This window comes from Malania oleifera, chromosome 3, assembly GCF_029873635.1.
Source record: "Malania oleifera isolate guangnan ecotype guangnan chromosome 3, ASM2987363v1, whole genome shotgun sequence".
Lineage (NCBI taxonomy): Eukaryota > Viridiplantae > Streptophyta > Magnoliopsida > Santalales > Ximeniaceae > Malania > Malania oleifera.
Genome location: NC_080419.1, coordinates 20,416,249 through 20,434,253, shown reverse-complemented (window position 1 = coordinate 20,434,253; position 18,005 = coordinate 20,416,249). Strand labels below are relative to the sequence as shown.

Below are 18,005 nucleotides of genomic sequence, written 5' to 3'. Positions count from 1 at the left end.
GGAAAATTTGAAAAAGAGAAAAGAAGGGAAGCTGCCAAGCTTCGTCGACGAAGGCTTTAAAGATTTCGTCGACGAACACAGGGTTTTGTCGACGAGAAAATATCGAGAAGCGTTATGAGGCAGCCTGAATTTCGTCGACGAATACAGGGTCTCGTTGACGAAATTTATGAAGAACTCGTCGACAAAGATCGGGCTCATCGACGAATTCCGCTGTCTATATATATGAAAAATCCGATTGTTTATTCATTTTTCACACTCCTCTCTCTCTCCTCTTCGACTCTCTCACTCTCTCTCCTCGATTTTGGGTTGGTTTTACACCAGATCGAAGATCTGAGGCTACCACGACGCTCCTGGCGAAGTTCCCTATAAGTTTGCTAGAGCAGATCATTGGGAAAACGAAGTTGGAAATCATCCCAGAGTTGAGGTAAGACTTTTTAAGCCAAATTAGACTTCATGGTAGTTATAGAAATTGACGTACGCATGAAAATACTGATGTTTAATACTAGGAGTTTTGAGTTTCAGGGTGTTGATCAGGAACTCATACGGGGGGTTAGCCTAGGATATTTTGGGGGCTTTCTCAGTAGTCAGGTAAGGGAATAAATTAAAGCAGTAATTTTCCATGCATATTATTATTAATTATGAGCACATTTATTTTCAGAAAAGCCTATGCTATCTTTGTGTATTACATATGAAATGTATGATTGGAAAATACTGCATTTGTGATGAAAATGTATATGTATGTATAAGATGCCAGAAATGATGATTTTAAAATATGAAGTAAGACTTAACAGCACATGTGTGGCATGGACATTATTTTTATGTGAAGCGAATCATGATATGAATGATTTTACGAGCAAAACATAATTTCAGGTATTTTGAAAGAACAAATTATGCTATACTGAGTTTGATGAATATATATGATAAATGAGTTGTTTTCAGAATATAAATACCTGAAACGATTTTTGGCACGAGGCCGCATTTATGTTTCGGCGCGAGGCCGTATTTATTATGTTATTGGCGCGAGGCCGTATTTATTATGATTTTGGCACGAGGCCATATGTATGATTTCGGCACGAGGCTGTGATGATGTTATGTATGTTTATGTATTATATGTTATTACAACTAGGATGTTAGTTTAGTTCAGTTCAGGGCTCGGTACGGTAGCTATATTGTAGATCAGATATCTACGTCAGATTAGTGCTAACCATCCTATGAGGGGATGGGAGATGGATAGTCGATGTGGCTTTTAGTAGAGTGTGGACGTCCACCTGGCAGTCCGGACCAGGGTGTGGCGGGCTCATCGTACTTACAGACATATTTGATCCTGCAGTAGTCGGCCAGCCATTGTCGGGTCCCGCCTTTGGGCTGCACAACCCGTCATGGGGGGTAATACATGACATTAGCTAGCTATTCATCCTGAGTATATTTTTAGTACTACAGTTACAATAGATGGTTTTTTTTTTTTATGTATGTTATTACAGTGATAACAGATGCTTATGAATGTTATGATTTATTAACAAATATGAAAGTACATGATCATCCAGTATGCTATTATGATTATTTCTAGAATTATAAAATGTACTGTATATGTATAAGTACTTTAAATGTTCATGTTGCCACACAGCTGTATTTAGTTTATTTTCCCTTACTAAGAAGTGTCTCACCCCCAACATTAATTAACTTTTCAGGAAACCCAGAGAGACCCGCGGGTCAGGGCCGCCGTTGAGTGATTGGTGCTTCCCTACTAGAAGGGTAAATGTCGAACTAGGACTAGGAGATTTTTGTTGTATGGTCCTAGTGATGTTTTTTTGACTTTTTGGAGATTGTACATATAAATAGTATATTGATGTTAATAGAAAACTCTGGTATTATGTTTTATGATTGGATGTTGAGATTTATGTTTATTGCTGCTAGGTTTTCCGCTGTATTTGACGGGTGTCCCCGTTACCCACGGGTTCGGGTTGACCATTTAATTATTATGTTATATTTTTATGGAGGGTCACTACAAGTTTTCTGCAAAGATCTAAATCAAATATATGAACTTTTATAAAATATTTAAACAATCAGTTTTCTCCAAAGATCTAAGTCAAATATATGATCTTTATAAAATATTTAAACAATTAGTTTTCTCCAAAGATCTAAGTCAAATATATGATCTTTATAAAATATTTAAACAATTAGTTTTCTACTAAGATCAAATATATTTAACAATAACAGAGCTAAACTGAAATCTTTGAATAAATAATAAGCGTGATGATTTTCAAAGATTCAAGAACTTTAGCAAATCCTGTTCTCAAATAAGATTTTCACGAAACATATATACATATATACATATATATATAACGCCCTGAACCTGCCATGTGGGGCCCAGAGTGTTATGAGACCAATCCGGTGTCTTTGATACCATTCACGCACCAGAACTAATTAAACAACCTCAAATAAAATACCAAGGTACTATATTTACATACGCAAACCCATAAAAAGGTACAACCATATTCTCCATTTTACATAACCAAGACAAAATTATCAAACACAAAACTGTATACATATCCGTTCTTTTAACTACTCACAAGACTAATCTTGCCCTGAAGCTTTCTAAGCTCGATCACCTGGAGGACCTGAAAAGATTAATAATAATTTGACGGGGTGAGACACCTCTCAATAAGGAAGAAAAAGCTATAAACAGTGTGTGGCAGATGGTTTAATATATATACAAAATAACCATCTATTATTTAACAACATCAGCACCCAAAGAAACCACACCATCAAATACATCATTGATATGTGATAACATACCCACATTCATAACTATTTTTACTAATAATTCCCGAGAATAGGGAAGTCTACCCGCTCATACAAGTAATTTCCCTCTGCTTTAATACTAATACTAGGGCACTCACCTTACTCATTGAGCCCTCGAGTTATGTATCCAGGTAAATTCTACGAGAATAAGGAAGATTATTCGCCCATATAGGTAGCTTCCCTCTGCTCTAGAACCAACAGAAGATTACTAAGACACTCGCCTTCCTCAGCAAACCCTCGGATTAAGAATTCTACTCTACCATAAATACTTATATAATCATAGATACACACATTCAATGTCATCATTTCACAGAGATCCACACATAGCTCATGCACACCCACAAAGGGTCCATAACCACACAAGTATCACACTTCACTCAAAACCCACATCCACACAGGATTATTCACACAGTCTTCATTCACACCCACACAAGGTTCATATCCACACAAAATACAACGTCCACACAGGACTATCAACCACATAGGTTACTACTTCACACACACAAACCCGTTCATAGTAAATCGGTAAAACAAACTCCTCATACCACTACCAATGTTCTACCCTCTTAATATAAATGCCTATATAACGACCTCCTTATACCACTGCCAATGTTTTATGGTGATTTATATCAGGTACGATATAATGACCTCCTCATACCACTGCCAACACTATATCACAATTTACATGAACCACAACACATATCAATAACAAAACCAACCACTTAAGCACATCCATGCATTTACCATAGTATACACAATCATACAGTATTCACAACCGAATAGTATTTTCAGTCAAGCAGAATTTGCAGCACAAACCGTAACCACAAGCACATAATAAATCATAGTCCCATAGTACTTGTAACCATTTAATTATGAAAGTTATTTTCCATGCCACACGATTTTTCCCAAATACCATATATTTAATTAAAATCATCCTTGATCCAAAAGTCTTACCATTCAGGAAATTATACCTAAATATATACAATTTTATACTGGAATTTAACTGGTTCAAAAATTTATTAAAAGGCTGCTATAACGTTTTCCTCTTACCTGCATCTCGGGATTTTGCCAAAAATCAAACAAGAAACGAGACCTTGTATTCCAAAAATCCCAACTTAATTAGTTTAACCTCAGGATATTTAACATTTATCATCTCCTAAGCCCACACGCTCCCAATACTTAATTTAATATTGAAAATACCCTACTTACCCCGATTTTGGAGTGGTTCCCAAACTTCTCAAATCGAAATTCTGCTCTAGCTAAGTTGTGGAAAATCTCCCCAGGATCATCATGGTAACTTCTGATTGTCGAACCGGGGAAAAATGGTTCGAAATCGTAGAGAGAAGGTAGAAGGGCCGAATTTTAGAGAGAGAAAAGAGAGAAAAGTAAATTCTCTCGCTGAAACTAGTCTTTGGCATATTTATAGGTGACTTTACCATATGGCCTCATCGACGAGCCCAAGAAGACCATTGGTCGACGAAGCCGAGAGTTCGTAGACGAAATTCAGAAAATCTAAAACCTCCCTTGGTAAATCTTCGTCGATGAGACATGCATACTCGTCGATGAGACTCAAAAGATCGCTCCTTGATGAAGATTATTCACACAGTCTTCATTCACACCCACACAGGGTTTATATCCACACAAAATACAACGTCCACACAGGATTGGTCCACACAGGACTGGTCCACACAGGACTAACATCACACAGATTACATGGTCCACACAGGACTATCAACCACACAGGTTGTAGAGACCCAAACAATTTTTATAATTAATAACAGGAGAAAGAGAGAAAAGAAGGAAATTAAAACAGGGTCTTGTCAACGAACACAGGGGATTCGTCGACGAGAACACATGAAAGTCTCGTCAATTGGGGCGAGTCTTATCGACGAGAAGATACTGAGAGGCTATATTCCAATTCTGAATTTTGTCGACGAGGAGTAGACTTTTGTCGACGAACTTCCTTCTTGACCTCGTCAAAGAAGTGACGTGGCTTGTATGAAGACCAGTGTATAAATAGCCTAAACTTGAGTTTTCTGCACATTTTTCACGCAAAAGCTCTCTCTCTCTCTCTCTCTCTCTCTCTCTCTCTCTCTCTCTCTCTCTCTCTCTTGTTCGTCTCTCCCACCTTCTATCTAGGTTTTTGGGCCGGGTTCTCACCAGTTCGACGATCCGAGACTACCACAACGCTCTTGGGAAAGTTCTCTTCAAGTCTGCCGGAGCAGATTGTTGGTGGGACTGGTTTGAATTTCATCCTAATCTCAGGGTAAGACATTTTATTCAATATTTTCCTTTCCCATAGTTATAAGAAATGTAATATACGAAGAAATACCGATGTTTAATTATAAGAAATGTTATTTTTAGGGTATTGAGTGAGAACTCTATGAGTGTAGGACTAGAGTACAGTAGGGACTTTTCAAAAATTAGGTAAGAGAAATATGCTATGTTAGGAATTTTTAGAATGTATAATAGAAGATTATGAATGTATATTTATAAGCATGTTGATCATATTATTTTTCCAGAATATCATGATTATTATTTTTATAGTGAAATTACAAAAATAGATCATGAGATTTTAATTACACAGTTGTGTGGCCTGAGTTTATTATAGTTTAGCATGATTGATTATGCAACTTTACAAATATTCATATATACAAATTATTAGCAGAAAGTAAGATTTATAGTATTTTTCATAATAACATAATTTCTAAATCATAACGCTCAAACAGACATTACAGATAGATACTACAAATATGTCAGATATTATGTAACGACAAAATTTTTTTTTTTTAAATTATTATTATTAATTAATTAATTATTATTAAGAAAATTAATTAAATTAAAAAATTTGAGGATTTTGGGTATATATATATATATATATATATATATATAAGTATATATAAAGTTATAATATAAAAAGTGTTAAGTAAAGGATAAAGGAAAGAAAAAAAAAAGAAAAAAGAAAGAAAACTTAGTGGTTAAGTTTTCTAGAGCAAAAGAGAAGGAAAGAAAGGAAAAAAAAAAAAGGATTCACGTGGATGGAAAGGGAAAGAAAGAAAGGGAAAAAAAAAAAAAAAAAACTCTCTTAGCTCACGCTCTCCAATCCTCTTCTCTCTATGATTTTGCGGCGGATTCTCGCCTAATTGAAAATCTAAAAATACCACTGAACTCCATTCTCTGCCACCAACATTTCTACCGAAATGGATTTATCGTAGGAGCAACGTGGGCATATCTCTCGGGGTAAGACAAATTCTCATTTTTGCCTCAATTTTTCTTAAATTTTAAGTCAAATTGATGATTGAACACCACCACGAGAATCTAGGGATGATTATCTACAAATCTAACGGAGCGGATTTCTCGTGGGATCGTTGTAGGAATATCCTCAAAACTAGGATAAATGGGTTATTTAGAAATTAATTAGTATTTAATTATTGTAAATTAGGAAATGTTAAAATAATATTTTATTGAGATTGATTTGATTGAATTAGGGTTCGGGTGAGTGCTGCGGGTATAATCTTAGGAGCCCTGCAGGTGTGGTTCAGGAAATCAGGTAAGAGGGAATAAAATTATATCAGTATTTTGTTAAGGTCAACCAGTTATTTACGAGCGTATGAAATTATTATTTATGTATATGATTTTTAGAACCGTTTGAGTACTAGAAAATGATGATATTGTTTAAGGTTTATATTTGGGATAACTGCATATGATATTAAATTTGTATGACATAGGAGTAATTTTTCCTAATAAATTGAAAATGAATTACTGTGGTATTTGGGTTTGCATGTGGGGGTGTTTGGAATGATTATGACATGATGAATGAATTGTTATGTTTGACTCCTGTGTGGAAATGTATTGATCTGTTGGGATACTATGTGGGAAATGAATTAATATGTTGGATACCTGTGTGGTAATGTATTGATGCGTTTGTGTGAACCAACTAGTTTGGTTATTCGTATGCATCTTAATATAACGTTGGCATGAGGAGGTTGTTATATTGCTTAAATGTAAATCATGATATGACGTTGGCAGGTCGAGGAACTCGTCATATTGTCATTTACATGAGGTAGGACATTGATAGGTTGAAGACCTTGTTCTACTGATGTATAACGGGTAGGTCATGGGGATTGGATATTGATGAATAGTGGTGCCTGTGTGGGTCACGTTATATCCTGTGTGGATAATGGCACCTGTGTGGACCATGTTATGTATCTTGCATGAGTAGTGGTACCTGTGTGGGTCACGTTATATCCTGTGTGGATAATGGCGCATGTGTGAGCCATATTATGTACCCTATGTGCGTAGTGGTGCCTGTGTGGGCCACGTGTAGATAAGAAGTACGTAGGTGCCTATGTGGGCCATGTACTAATATGTACACAGTTGCTCTGTGTGGGCCACATACTGAGGACATTGAAAAACGAAGTATAAATTGCGTGATTTCTTTGTGGATGTGTTGTGCATGTGAATTTAATTAAAACATAATAGTAATGGTATAGCATATTGTGAATGCATGTGTGTGCATGTTGTGAGGTAAACATACCACCGGAGGCTTGCTGAGAAAGGCGAGTGCTCTGCTAGGTAGTTTTTTGGTATTAGTGCAAAGAGATGCTACTTGTATGGGCGGGTAGACATCCCGATCCTCGAAAACCTTTGCCTTTAAAATAATAAAGATGTGTGTACTAGCGGTGAGGTAATACTTCACCTGAAGGCTTACTGAGTAAGGTGAGTGCTCTGGTAGGTAGTTTTAGTACCAGAGTAGAGGGAAGCTACTTGTATGGGCGGGTAATCTTCCCTATCCTTGGGGACTTTCACCTGCATAAAAATTATGTACTTGTGCATATTGGATGTGTGTATGATATTAGATGTCGGAGATGTTATTAATGATACATTTTTTCAATTGTTATTGATATTATGTGAGAAACAGTTTATTTTGATATGTAAATATCAAAACTCAGTTGTTACACACTGTTATAATTTATTTCACCCTTACTGAGAAGTGTCTCACCCTAGTGGATTAACAATTTTTTAGGTTCTTCTGAAGACCGAGTTTGAAGGCCTAGGCTGTGATTGTATTTGGTGGTTTCTTTTTGGGGTATTGTGAGATACTGATTTATGTATAGTTATATTTGTACGAGATTATGTTTTAAATACTGGTTGTTAATATAGATATTTGGATGCTGTAGTGTTTGTTTTTGGGTTGTTATATAGAACTATGGTATTTATTTGAGGTTATTTATTTATGTTCCGCTGCGTGCATGTTAATTATGGTATCAGATACAGGTAATTGGAACACGTGGCACCCAGGCCCCACTTGGCGGGTTTCGGGGCATCACATGTTACAGTTCAGGTTTATTGAATTATGGTTGTTTTGAAATCATGTTAAAACAGCAAGATAAATATATATTTATATACACAGTATCTGATCCCTGTGGATATTATAGACAGAGATATACAACAGAGCATGGTACCGTTGCAATTACAGATAGAGTGCAACCACATTACTCAAATAGTATGTAAATTCCATCTAATCGTGCCAGGAGAGATTATAAACTCCCCAACAAGTTGGGTTGAGGTGGCCGATTAGACAAGATAGTATTGGAGTTTGCTTGGAGAGACTGCAGTGAGCTAGATTGGCGGATGATAGAGATATGGATTGACTTGCCTGGTAGGCCAACCAGAGTAAGTCCTGCCTATGGGCCGCACAACCCTGTTATGAGGGGTTAAATTATGACATACAGATCCCAGGGTATAGCAGAAGTTCCTATGTATATACAAATATATCATACAACAGCAGTTTATATTATCATATTAGAAGTATGTACAGATAGCAAACTCAGATACATAATTGTATTTTAAACTACATTCCATGTGTTTTGTACAGTATATCAGCTTACTCATTTTATAGTATCAATATTATATCAGTATGTTAAATGTGTAATTCAATCACCACACACTAGTGATAACATATTTCCTCTTACTGAACGTAATCTCATTCAAGTGACTTACTATTTTTCAGGAGATCCGACTAGGCGAACAAATCTTTGTATGCCTAAAATTGTTACATTTTAAAAATCTTTTGGTTTTTAAGATGATGTTGCATGGATTTAGTAATTAAGTTGCGCTAAATTTAAATAATCGATTTAAAGGATGTAAAACTAAAAGTCATGGCGAGGCATTATATATAATATTTTAATTACATATATATATATATATATATATATATATATAAATAAATTAATAGAAGAAAGGGATGAGACAACAGTACACACACCATGTCTGAATTTCCCCCCACATTCACTACTCCCACCTTGCCACCCGTGCGTTTCTCTGCAACCTCTTTTACAATCATCCATCATTAACATTCAACCTTTTAGACCAGCTTTGCCTTTTAATTTCTTATTTTACTCTCTCTCTCTCTCTCTCTCTCTACACGTGTCATTCTATCTTCCCTCTACAGTCTACGTAATGAGAAAGTTTTATTTTCTTTTATATATATATATATATATATATATATTAAATTTCATGATATCTCTTTAAGCCTCAAGTCTCAATGGTCTCTTTATATTAAGATTTTTTGTGGAAAAAAAAAAAGAAAAGGAAAGGAAAATGAGAGAAAACTGATTTTCCATTATATTTGTCTCTTTATATTAAATATTATTAAAAAAAAGAAATTGTTATAATATGATTAAAAATTTTAAAAAATTTAAATGTAAACTATATATAAATCCAAATTTCGTTAATTGATTCTACTTTCGTTTCCTTTCACTCATATTTACCAAGTTCCAAATAGGACCAAAACTCTCTCCGACCAAGATATATGTGAATCATCGTATCAAATCTCAAGTTTTACATAGTGAGAATTTGACACTGTACAACTCACCAATTACCACTCATCCGTACAAAATTTGTCACCGTCATTTTGAAACTTGGAAAATGTTAAAAAAAGAAGTTCAGGAAATGGAAATATGAATAAGTTTGTTTTTTTTGGTTACTAAGGGAAGTTAGAAAGAAAATAAAAATTATTCTAAATCGATAAATAAAAATTTGGTTTATGCAACATTAATATATATTTTTGTAAAATTTTTTTAATTATATTAGAACAAATTTTTACTTTTAGCAGTAATTGACATAGAAAGAAAATGTACTAGAAAATGAATTCTCTTTCTATTTTCCTTTCTTTTTTCTCTTCTAATCAAAATCCTTGCTCTAAATGGACCTCAAGAAAAGATAAATGACTTGATTGGATCAAGAATTTTGATTGGGAAAAGAAAAGTAAAGAAAAATAAGGAGGAAACTCATTTTTTCCTTATATTTTCCTTCTCTATTAAATACAATAAAAAATAAAAGTTTTTTTTTTAAAATATGATTAAAAATTAGGAAAAAATAAATGCTAATTATGTGTAAAATCAATATTTTGTTTATAGATTTGGTTTACTTTTTATTTTCATTCTTATTTTCCCTAGGCCCCCATTTAGAATTCGAAAAATATTAGGGAAAGAAAAGGAAAGAAAGGAAAAAAAAAATCAATTGACTTACTATTTTTTAATTATCAAATTCAAAGTCATACAATCTTTTTAACATAGAGAAATTTATACATTTTAAAAAAATGTACTATAATTTTTTAGAAGAATAAAAATTTTTGAACTAAATTATAAATAAAAAATTAATTATAAAGTAAATAAATGAAAAGATTATAATCATTATACATGATGGATGGAGTGTTAAAAAATGTGAAAAAATAAATAAAATTAAATCTAATATATTGATATAAACAAAAGAATTATTTATGAATCTATGATGATTGATCATTTACTTCGGCCACTTTATGCAATAAAAATTTATTTAATTACTTAAAATTTAAAAAGAGCATAATAAAATATCCTACAAATTTTTTTTTTAAAATATCCTACTTGGTGGATGCTCATAAAGCCTCATATTCCGCAGAGACTACGCAATCATACCGGTGGGCCCCGGCCACCAAAAAATAAAATTAAAAAAAAAAAGCAAAAGTTGGGGAATTATAGTATGGACCCCAAGCCTAGAACAGCAAAGACCATGACGAAGATCAACCGTCCGATGCTTACGCTTCAAGTCAACGGTCAATCTCTTTCAAAAGTTTGAACCGCCGTACTCTTGGAGGGGTCTCCTCCTCTGCTGCTGTATTTATGTTCCTTTCGCGGCTTCTCTGTCCAAAACTGAAAAGCTCTCTCTCTCTCTCTCTCTCTCTCTCTCTCATCGTCTGCACATTGGATGTGAATCGTTAGATTTCTGAAGATTATGCATGTTTGGCGTTTTTCTTCTCAAGAAATTTAATCGCTGCACAGAGAGTCTGCTGCTGGAGAGTTATTTTTGCTCCAAATTTCGCTAAAATTTGAGTGATATTTTTTTTGAAGCGGAGAGCTGTTTGAGCCTGTGATTCGTTCGATTTTGAAGTTCAAATCGAGATCTCATAGCATCGCGTCACTGATTTACAGTTAGAAATCACATTACGAAGCTCTGTGTTTGTGCGGCGTCTGAGAATCTGGAGGTGATTTGATCACTGACTCGTTCAGCTTCTCTAGTTTTGTAATGTAATTTGGAAGTGTTTTTATTTGTTTTGATTCTTAAAAAATGGAGAATTTTCTCAAACAAGGACAGAGCAGAACAAAGTAAAAAAATTCGAAGTGCATTCCTTGTTTTGTTTTCGTTTCTTATCCAGTATTTTCGCGACGTCCAAATGGCGGACTTTGGGAATAGTTGAGCTTTAGTAAATTGATTGATCTGACAGTTATGGTATTCAGGTTGCTTGGAAATTGGCTGTGCCCGTTTGATTTGTGAGACCAGTAGCTACTGAAGATGGAAGCATAGAAATACGAAATTCAAGAAGAAATTGTGTTTAATTCGTATCAGTGTTGTGAAGTGTGAATTGTTTGGTGACATTGATTTGTCTGAGTTGGCTACAATGGGTTTCGACCTTGGCTCTGTTTCGGCAGAGATAGGAAAGGTTTCTACATCTGACCATACGTCAGTCGTTTCAATGAACTTGTTTGTGGCGCTTCTCTGCGCTTGCATTGTGATTGGGCATCTATTGGAAGAGTCCCGGTGGATGAATGAGTCAATTACTGCACTTTCAATCGTGAGTTTGTGCTCATTCCAATTCCTCATTACTCCACACTCTTTAATTTTTGGAATCCATCTTGCAATTATTGTACTACATAACACACTGTTATTCTGTGTGATGGTGTCTCAATGGCAGGGTCTGTGCACAGGTGTTGTGATTCTGCTCACTACCGGAGGAAAAAGCTCACGTCTTTTAGTTTTCAGCGAGGATCTTTTCTTCATTTATCTTCTTCCGCCTATCATATTCAATGCTGGGTAAGTTGCAGTTCACATCATGTCTTGTTCTTAGTCTGAATTCTGAAACAACCAAATTGTAGTGATCGTCCAATGGTTAGCATGAAAACCATTATGAGTGTTCAAGTTGAAGCATGATTTATTAGGCAATTCGAAATAAATGAGCTTAAAATTTGTGTCAATTGAGGATTAACCGATTAACCCAATCCATTATTAAGCCTGCCCAATTTTATGATTTCTGAACTGTAATTGTTTTTTTTTTTTTTTAATAAATAGTCTATGCATGTTCTTCCTAAAGAATAAGTCTATAAATTTTTTATCTATGTGGTGATTACTCTTCAACGCTTTAAGAAGTTAAATACTCTGCCGAACAAAAATTAAAGTCGAGAAAGCAACCCCTACACCCCTGCCCCCCTTTCCAGGCCAACCCTTTTCAGCTGGTAAAGTAGCAAACCCAAATGTCATTTATTATTCTTCTTTCCTCTTTAAATTGACCAGATTTCAGGTAAAGAAGAAGCAGTTTTTTCGCAACTTCATGACTATTATACTGTTCGGTGCAATTGGTACTTTAATATCCTGCGGCATCATATCACTGGGTAGGTTTCTGCAGTGGAGCTGCTTATCTCTCTCTCTCTCTCTGTGCTATTTTTTATTTTATTTTCTGAAGAGATGAAAATGTGTTCAGAGATGGAGACTTGAATAAATCTACATTGTATATTTCTTAGGCCCATTAACTATCTCAATTGAACAGAATTGTCGAATGTACATAATTTTCTGTTTGGGCAGGATGATTTATTGGCAAGCTTCTAATTACTTTGCTTGTGCTTCTAGTTTGGGAAAATTTTTTATGCAAAGTGCATGCAGTACTACGTATTCCAAGGGACATATCTCAGGGATGCATACATGTTTTGTGCAGATCAATAATATGTAGTAGTAGTTATATGTACTTTGTTTGTGGATTCATCTGTAAACATACATCAGAATGGAGAATGGTTGCATGGCTCAAATAGATTGCAAAACAAATTGCAGTAAATTTTGCTGCAAAGGGAAATGAAATCATATGTAAAATAGAGTAACACTTTGCTTGGGGTTGATCGGTGGTTTCATGATTTTCTCTTTTTTGTCCCAGGTGCTATACACTTCTTCAGTAAAATGAATATTGGTTCCCTTGAAATAGGAGATTATCTTGGTATCCATCTCTTTCTATTTCCATAACTTTTTTTTTTTTTTTAATTTTATATGGGTTCTTCTCCTTGTTCTCTCATTTCACTCTATTTTCTGCAGCCATTGGAGCAATCTTTTCTGCAACGGATTCTGTTTGCACCTTGCAGGTACAAGGTCTTGTGAAGCTTTGGTCCTGTATAAATGATAATGGAAAAACTTCCACAACCTTTTTCATCCAATCAAATGGTTCAGGTCCTTAATCAAGATGAGAGACCTTTACTATACAGTCTGGTTTTTGGCGAAGGTGTTGTAAATGATGCTACATCAGTGGTACTTTTCAATGCAATCCAGAGTTTTGACCTGTCAAATACAAACTCAAGTATTGCCTTGCAGTTTGTTGGCAACTTCTTGTATTTATTCATCGCAAGCACTGTGCTAGGAGTTATAGTGAGTTTCTCTCTCTCTCTCTCTCTCTTTCATATGCATATGTGCGGCACATGCTTGCTTGTGGTTGTATATAGTTTTTTAACATTTAGTTTTCATTTGCCCGCAGGCTGGACTGCTTAGTGCATACATTATTAAAAAGCTGTATTTTGGAAGGTTTGTAAATGATTATCATACTAATACATCATACCAATACTTTATCATATAATGTATGTGTTGAGGGCACATAAACCTAATTCGTTTTATGGGGTTTAAAAAAATGTAGAACATATAAAAATATATCTACTACTGTCATAGGGACGATGGAGAGGCTGACAATCAATTTTGTTATTTTCTATCCTCTCTACTTCTATACTTCATGTGCTGGTAACAAAGAAAAACAAAAAGTTGAGCACCCAGTGCATAAAGCTCTCATGCCATCGGGGGTCTGGGGAGGACATAATGTGTGAAGTCCTACCTCCATATTTGGATAGATTATATCCGTGATTTGAACCCTGACCTTCAGGTTTGGATGTAATACCCTTACCATTGAGTCAAGGCTTGTCTGCACCTTGTGTTCTGGTATGACAACACAATATTATTCAACTGTTGTCCTCTGCTGTAATACAGAACCTCCAGCCATTTAAGGCCCATAGCATGTTATCATAATTTCAAGTAGTTAATAATATATAAATACAGGTTCATTATTTATGGTCATAAGAACAACTCTAATCATTATTTCCCTGATGAAAATTCTAGGCACTCTACAGATCGTGAGGTTGCTATAATGATACTCATGGCTTACCTTTCGTATATGCTTGCTGAAGTAAGAATTCCTTCAACATGTTCAGTGCTCTCCTGCTACGCCTTGGAGCCATGAAATTGATGATTACTATTTCTCTTGCAGTTATTCTATTTGAGTGCCATTCTCACAGTTTTCTTTTGTGGAATTGTCATGTCCCACTACACCTGGCACAATGTAACTGAAAGCTCAAGAGTCACCACCAAGTAAGTACATGCGGATCTATAGGAAAAGTCCTGCAAGCTATTGTAACATATTCTTGCCACTGTTTTATTCTGCCATGATGCTGCCCATTTTGTCATGTTGCTAATGTTTCTATGTATCAATTTCTAAGGCATGCTTTTGCGACACTGTCATTTGTTGCCGAGATCTTTATTTTTCTTTATGTTGGCATGGATGCATTGGACATTGAAAAGTGGAGATTTGTAAGGAGCAGGTACAATTAAGATCACCCACATAAGTAGAATGCGCCTAAGAACACTTTGGTTGGATTTGGTTTTTAACTTTTGGTTTCTCTTTTTGCAGCCCAGGGAAATCAGTAGGAGTGAGTGCGATACTATTGGGACTGATTCTAGTTGGAAGAGCAGCATTAGTTTTCCCCCTATCCTTCCTATCAAACTTGACTAAGTACTCTTCAAGTGAAAAAATCAACATAAAGCAGCAAGTAATATTTTTATTCTCCTGACGTTTATTGCTCTGGCTTTGAACCAATATAAGAAACAACTTGCTGATTTTTATTTGCAGGTTACAATTTGGTGGGCTGGTCTAATGCGAGGTGCTGTATCTATGGCGCTTGCATATAACCAGGTAGAAACTTGGTCAGTGTCTTTACCTTGAAGAGGGTTGAACACAATGCTAATTTACAAAAAAGTGTTTTAGGATGGCGGGGATTATCTTTGAAAATGTTGAATGCTTCACAAATTTATGCTACATTGAAAGAGGTGCAGATGTATTTTTCCCTTCTCATCTTCTTGTTGACTTTAAAATGGATGCCGCTTGCATACTGGTTGAAGCAATAAATTTCAGCAGTTAAACTCTTGTATCTAATCTAGCCCGTTAAAAACTGTGATTTTATTCTTCTGCTAGATTCAAAATTTTCACATTAACTAAGTTGAGTTTGCCTTTAGTGGCTTCATTTCAAGACAAACAGAGGGCGCACCCTTTGACATATCTGGACTACAACTGCCCCTTTTATCATAAAAGAGTGAGAAAGAAGCAAGAAAGTGACCTCTTTTTCGGGTTTAGTCCCAGGGCTTTAAGGAACAGATTCAGCATGATATGCAGTATAATCATGTAATGGCTTCATAATTTTTGTGCGTGCAGTTTACAAGGCTAGGCCATACTCAATTGCGAGGGAATGCGATCATGATCACTAGCACTATCACAGTTGTCCTCTTCAGCACAGTGGTAAGAAATCTTACACTTATGAAAACAACTGAGATGAAAAAAAGTGCTGTCCACCAGCCTGCTGGTTTGAGACAGCAGCAGCACCAGGCATGGAAGAGCCTCCTGATGGGTTCCCCTTTCCCTCCCTTATACGTTTCCCTTTGCCGCACTTTCCCTTCGCACCAAACACAGCCTTAAGTTTTGGATTTTCTGTTTGACAGCCACAAGGGACTGAAAAACGCAATGTGGGTGCAGGTGTACGGGTTAATGACTAAACCTCTTGTGAGATTTTTGCTGCCTTTGCCGAAGCACTTGAGCAGCATGGTTTCTCCAGAGCCATCCAGTCCTAAATCATTCACAGTTCCACTTATTGCCAATGGGCAGGACCCAGAAGCTGACTTATTGGGTACCCAAAACGTGCTTCGCCCCACCAGCTTACGCATGCTTCTGACCACCCCAAGCCAAACTGTCCACTGCTATTGGCGAAAATTTGACAATGCATTCATGCGACCTGTTTTTGGTGGGCGAGGTTTTGTACCTTTTGTTCCTGGCTCACCCACCGAACAAACTGATCAACAATGGCAGTGACAAAACAGATCCAAAGAGAGTACACACATACATACATACATACCAATTAATACTAATTTCACGTTATAGGGTTTTGGTTTTGGTTTTGATTTCGTTTTGGGGGGTGAATATGAGTTTTAGTGCCGGGGGTGAGAGAGCATTTTGTTTTGTTTTTTTGTTTTTTAACACTGGTTGCTTTTGTTTTATTTGGGCGACTTTGATAGAATTTTTATTTCACTAATTTATGTTTTTCGAGAATTTGGGAAGGGCTGTGTTTAATGCATTATTCACGTTTGTAATGGCTTTTGACAAGTAGCTGTGTTAATTGTTTGGTGTATCTGGATTTGACTAGCGTGGATTTTGACAAGCCCTGTTTGTCCTCTGTATTTTGAAATGGATTTGACTATGGCGGAATAGCTTCTCTCTCTCTCTCCCTCTTTTTTTTGGTTTACGCACCGGGTATCCACGTATCCGTTTTACGGTATACGTGACTAATCCTGCGTTCCTTGAAGTTGACCCCATAACTCTAAAATGAGGATAAATTCAGAAGTTCAGGGGCGGAAATGAGCTCAGAAGGGTTTGAACACTTAACCTCATGAAAGGTACTCTTGCAGCCCATACTATCACTTGAACCACACCCTGGGGGTCTCCCTCTTTCTCTTGTTAGTGCACACTCGGGTAGCAACAACCAGGAAGACCCTTTGATGAGAGATTGCATGGGCATACAAGAATTCTCAAAACAATGTTTAAAGAATTTGGGAACTTGAAAAATATTAAGAAAAAGAAAAAAAATAAAGAAATTCACATTTTCATTTTTAATTATTAAAGAAAATGAATATATATATATATATATATATATATCAAATTTATAAACAAAAATTTGATATTACACATTATCAATATTTATTTTTTCTTAATTTTTAGTCATATTAAAATAATTTTTTATTTCGAATAGCATTTCATATAGAAAGAAATATAAGGAAAAAATGAGTTTCTTCACTATTTTCTCTTATTTTTTCAAATAAAATTCTTAATGCAAAAATATCCTAAACATTATTTGATTAAAGATATCTCATTTTTTTTAAAAAAATTATAAAATTAGCTGCCGCCTAAACCCAACCCGAAGAATCAAATGCTGCTTATGAGGAATAAAGGTCAACTCTTTTCTGCCCCATTTTGGGGATGAGCATAAACTTGGAAATTTGTAGTAGATGAGGCCACACTAAAGAAGCTCTGTTCTTTAGAAGAATAGATGCCAAACAAATCTTTTCCCTCATTTGTGCCTAAGAATATGTTTGGATTAAAGATTTTACTGAAAAAAGAAAGGAAGGAAAACAATGAGAAAACTGATGTTCTTTCATCTTTTTTTTTTCTATTAAATATTATAAAAAATAAGTTTATTTTAATATGACTAAAAATTTTAAAAAATATTAATAATATATAAAATCAAAATTTTATTCATAAATTTGATATATTTATATTTTCCACCTTATTTTTCTTGAAAATAAAACATGAAAATAATAATTGTTTA

General features: G+C 35.2%; 1 protein-coding gene across 1 annotated transcript; it reads left to right on the top strand.

The window, feature by feature from the left end:
• The first annotated feature begins 10,990 nt into the window (after positions 1–10,990).
• On the top strand, positions 10,991–16,895 carry LOC131151943 (sodium/hydrogen exchanger 1-like). Its single transcript, XM_058103451.1, has 15 exons — positions 10,991–11,326; positions 11,580–11,914; positions 12,035–12,153; positions 12,631–12,728; positions 13,262–13,321; positions 13,417–13,463; positions 13,549–13,743; positions 13,850–13,896; positions 14,479–14,545; positions 14,627–14,727; positions 14,856–14,957; positions 15,047–15,185; positions 15,266–15,328; positions 15,845–15,928; positions 16,163–16,895. Exons 2-15 carry the CDS (start codon positions 11,741–11,743, stop codon positions 16,493–16,495), a joined length of 1,629 nt encoding a protein of 542 aa, XP_057959434.1. The 5' UTR covers positions 10,991–11,326; positions 11,580–11,740; the 3' UTR covers positions 16,496–16,895.
• Positions 16,896–18,005: the final 1,110 nt, after the last annotated feature.

What these genes read in the sequence shown, in the direction of transcription:
- LOC131151943 (XM_058103451.1), top strand. Translation starts at nt 11,741, where the DNA reads ATGGGTTTCGACCTTGGCTCTGTTTCGGCAGAGATAGGAAAGGTTTCT. An exon ending in CCTATCATATTCAATGCTGG is followed by an intron (nt 12,154 to 12,630) that starts GTAAGTTGCAGT and finishes TAAATTGACCAG; the next exon opens with ATTTCAGGTAAAGAAGAAGC. An exon ending in TGGAGATTTGTAAGGAGCAG is followed by an intron (nt 14,958 to 15,046) that starts GTACAATTAAGA and finishes CTCTTTTTGCAG; the next exon opens with CCCAGGGAAATCAGTAGGAG.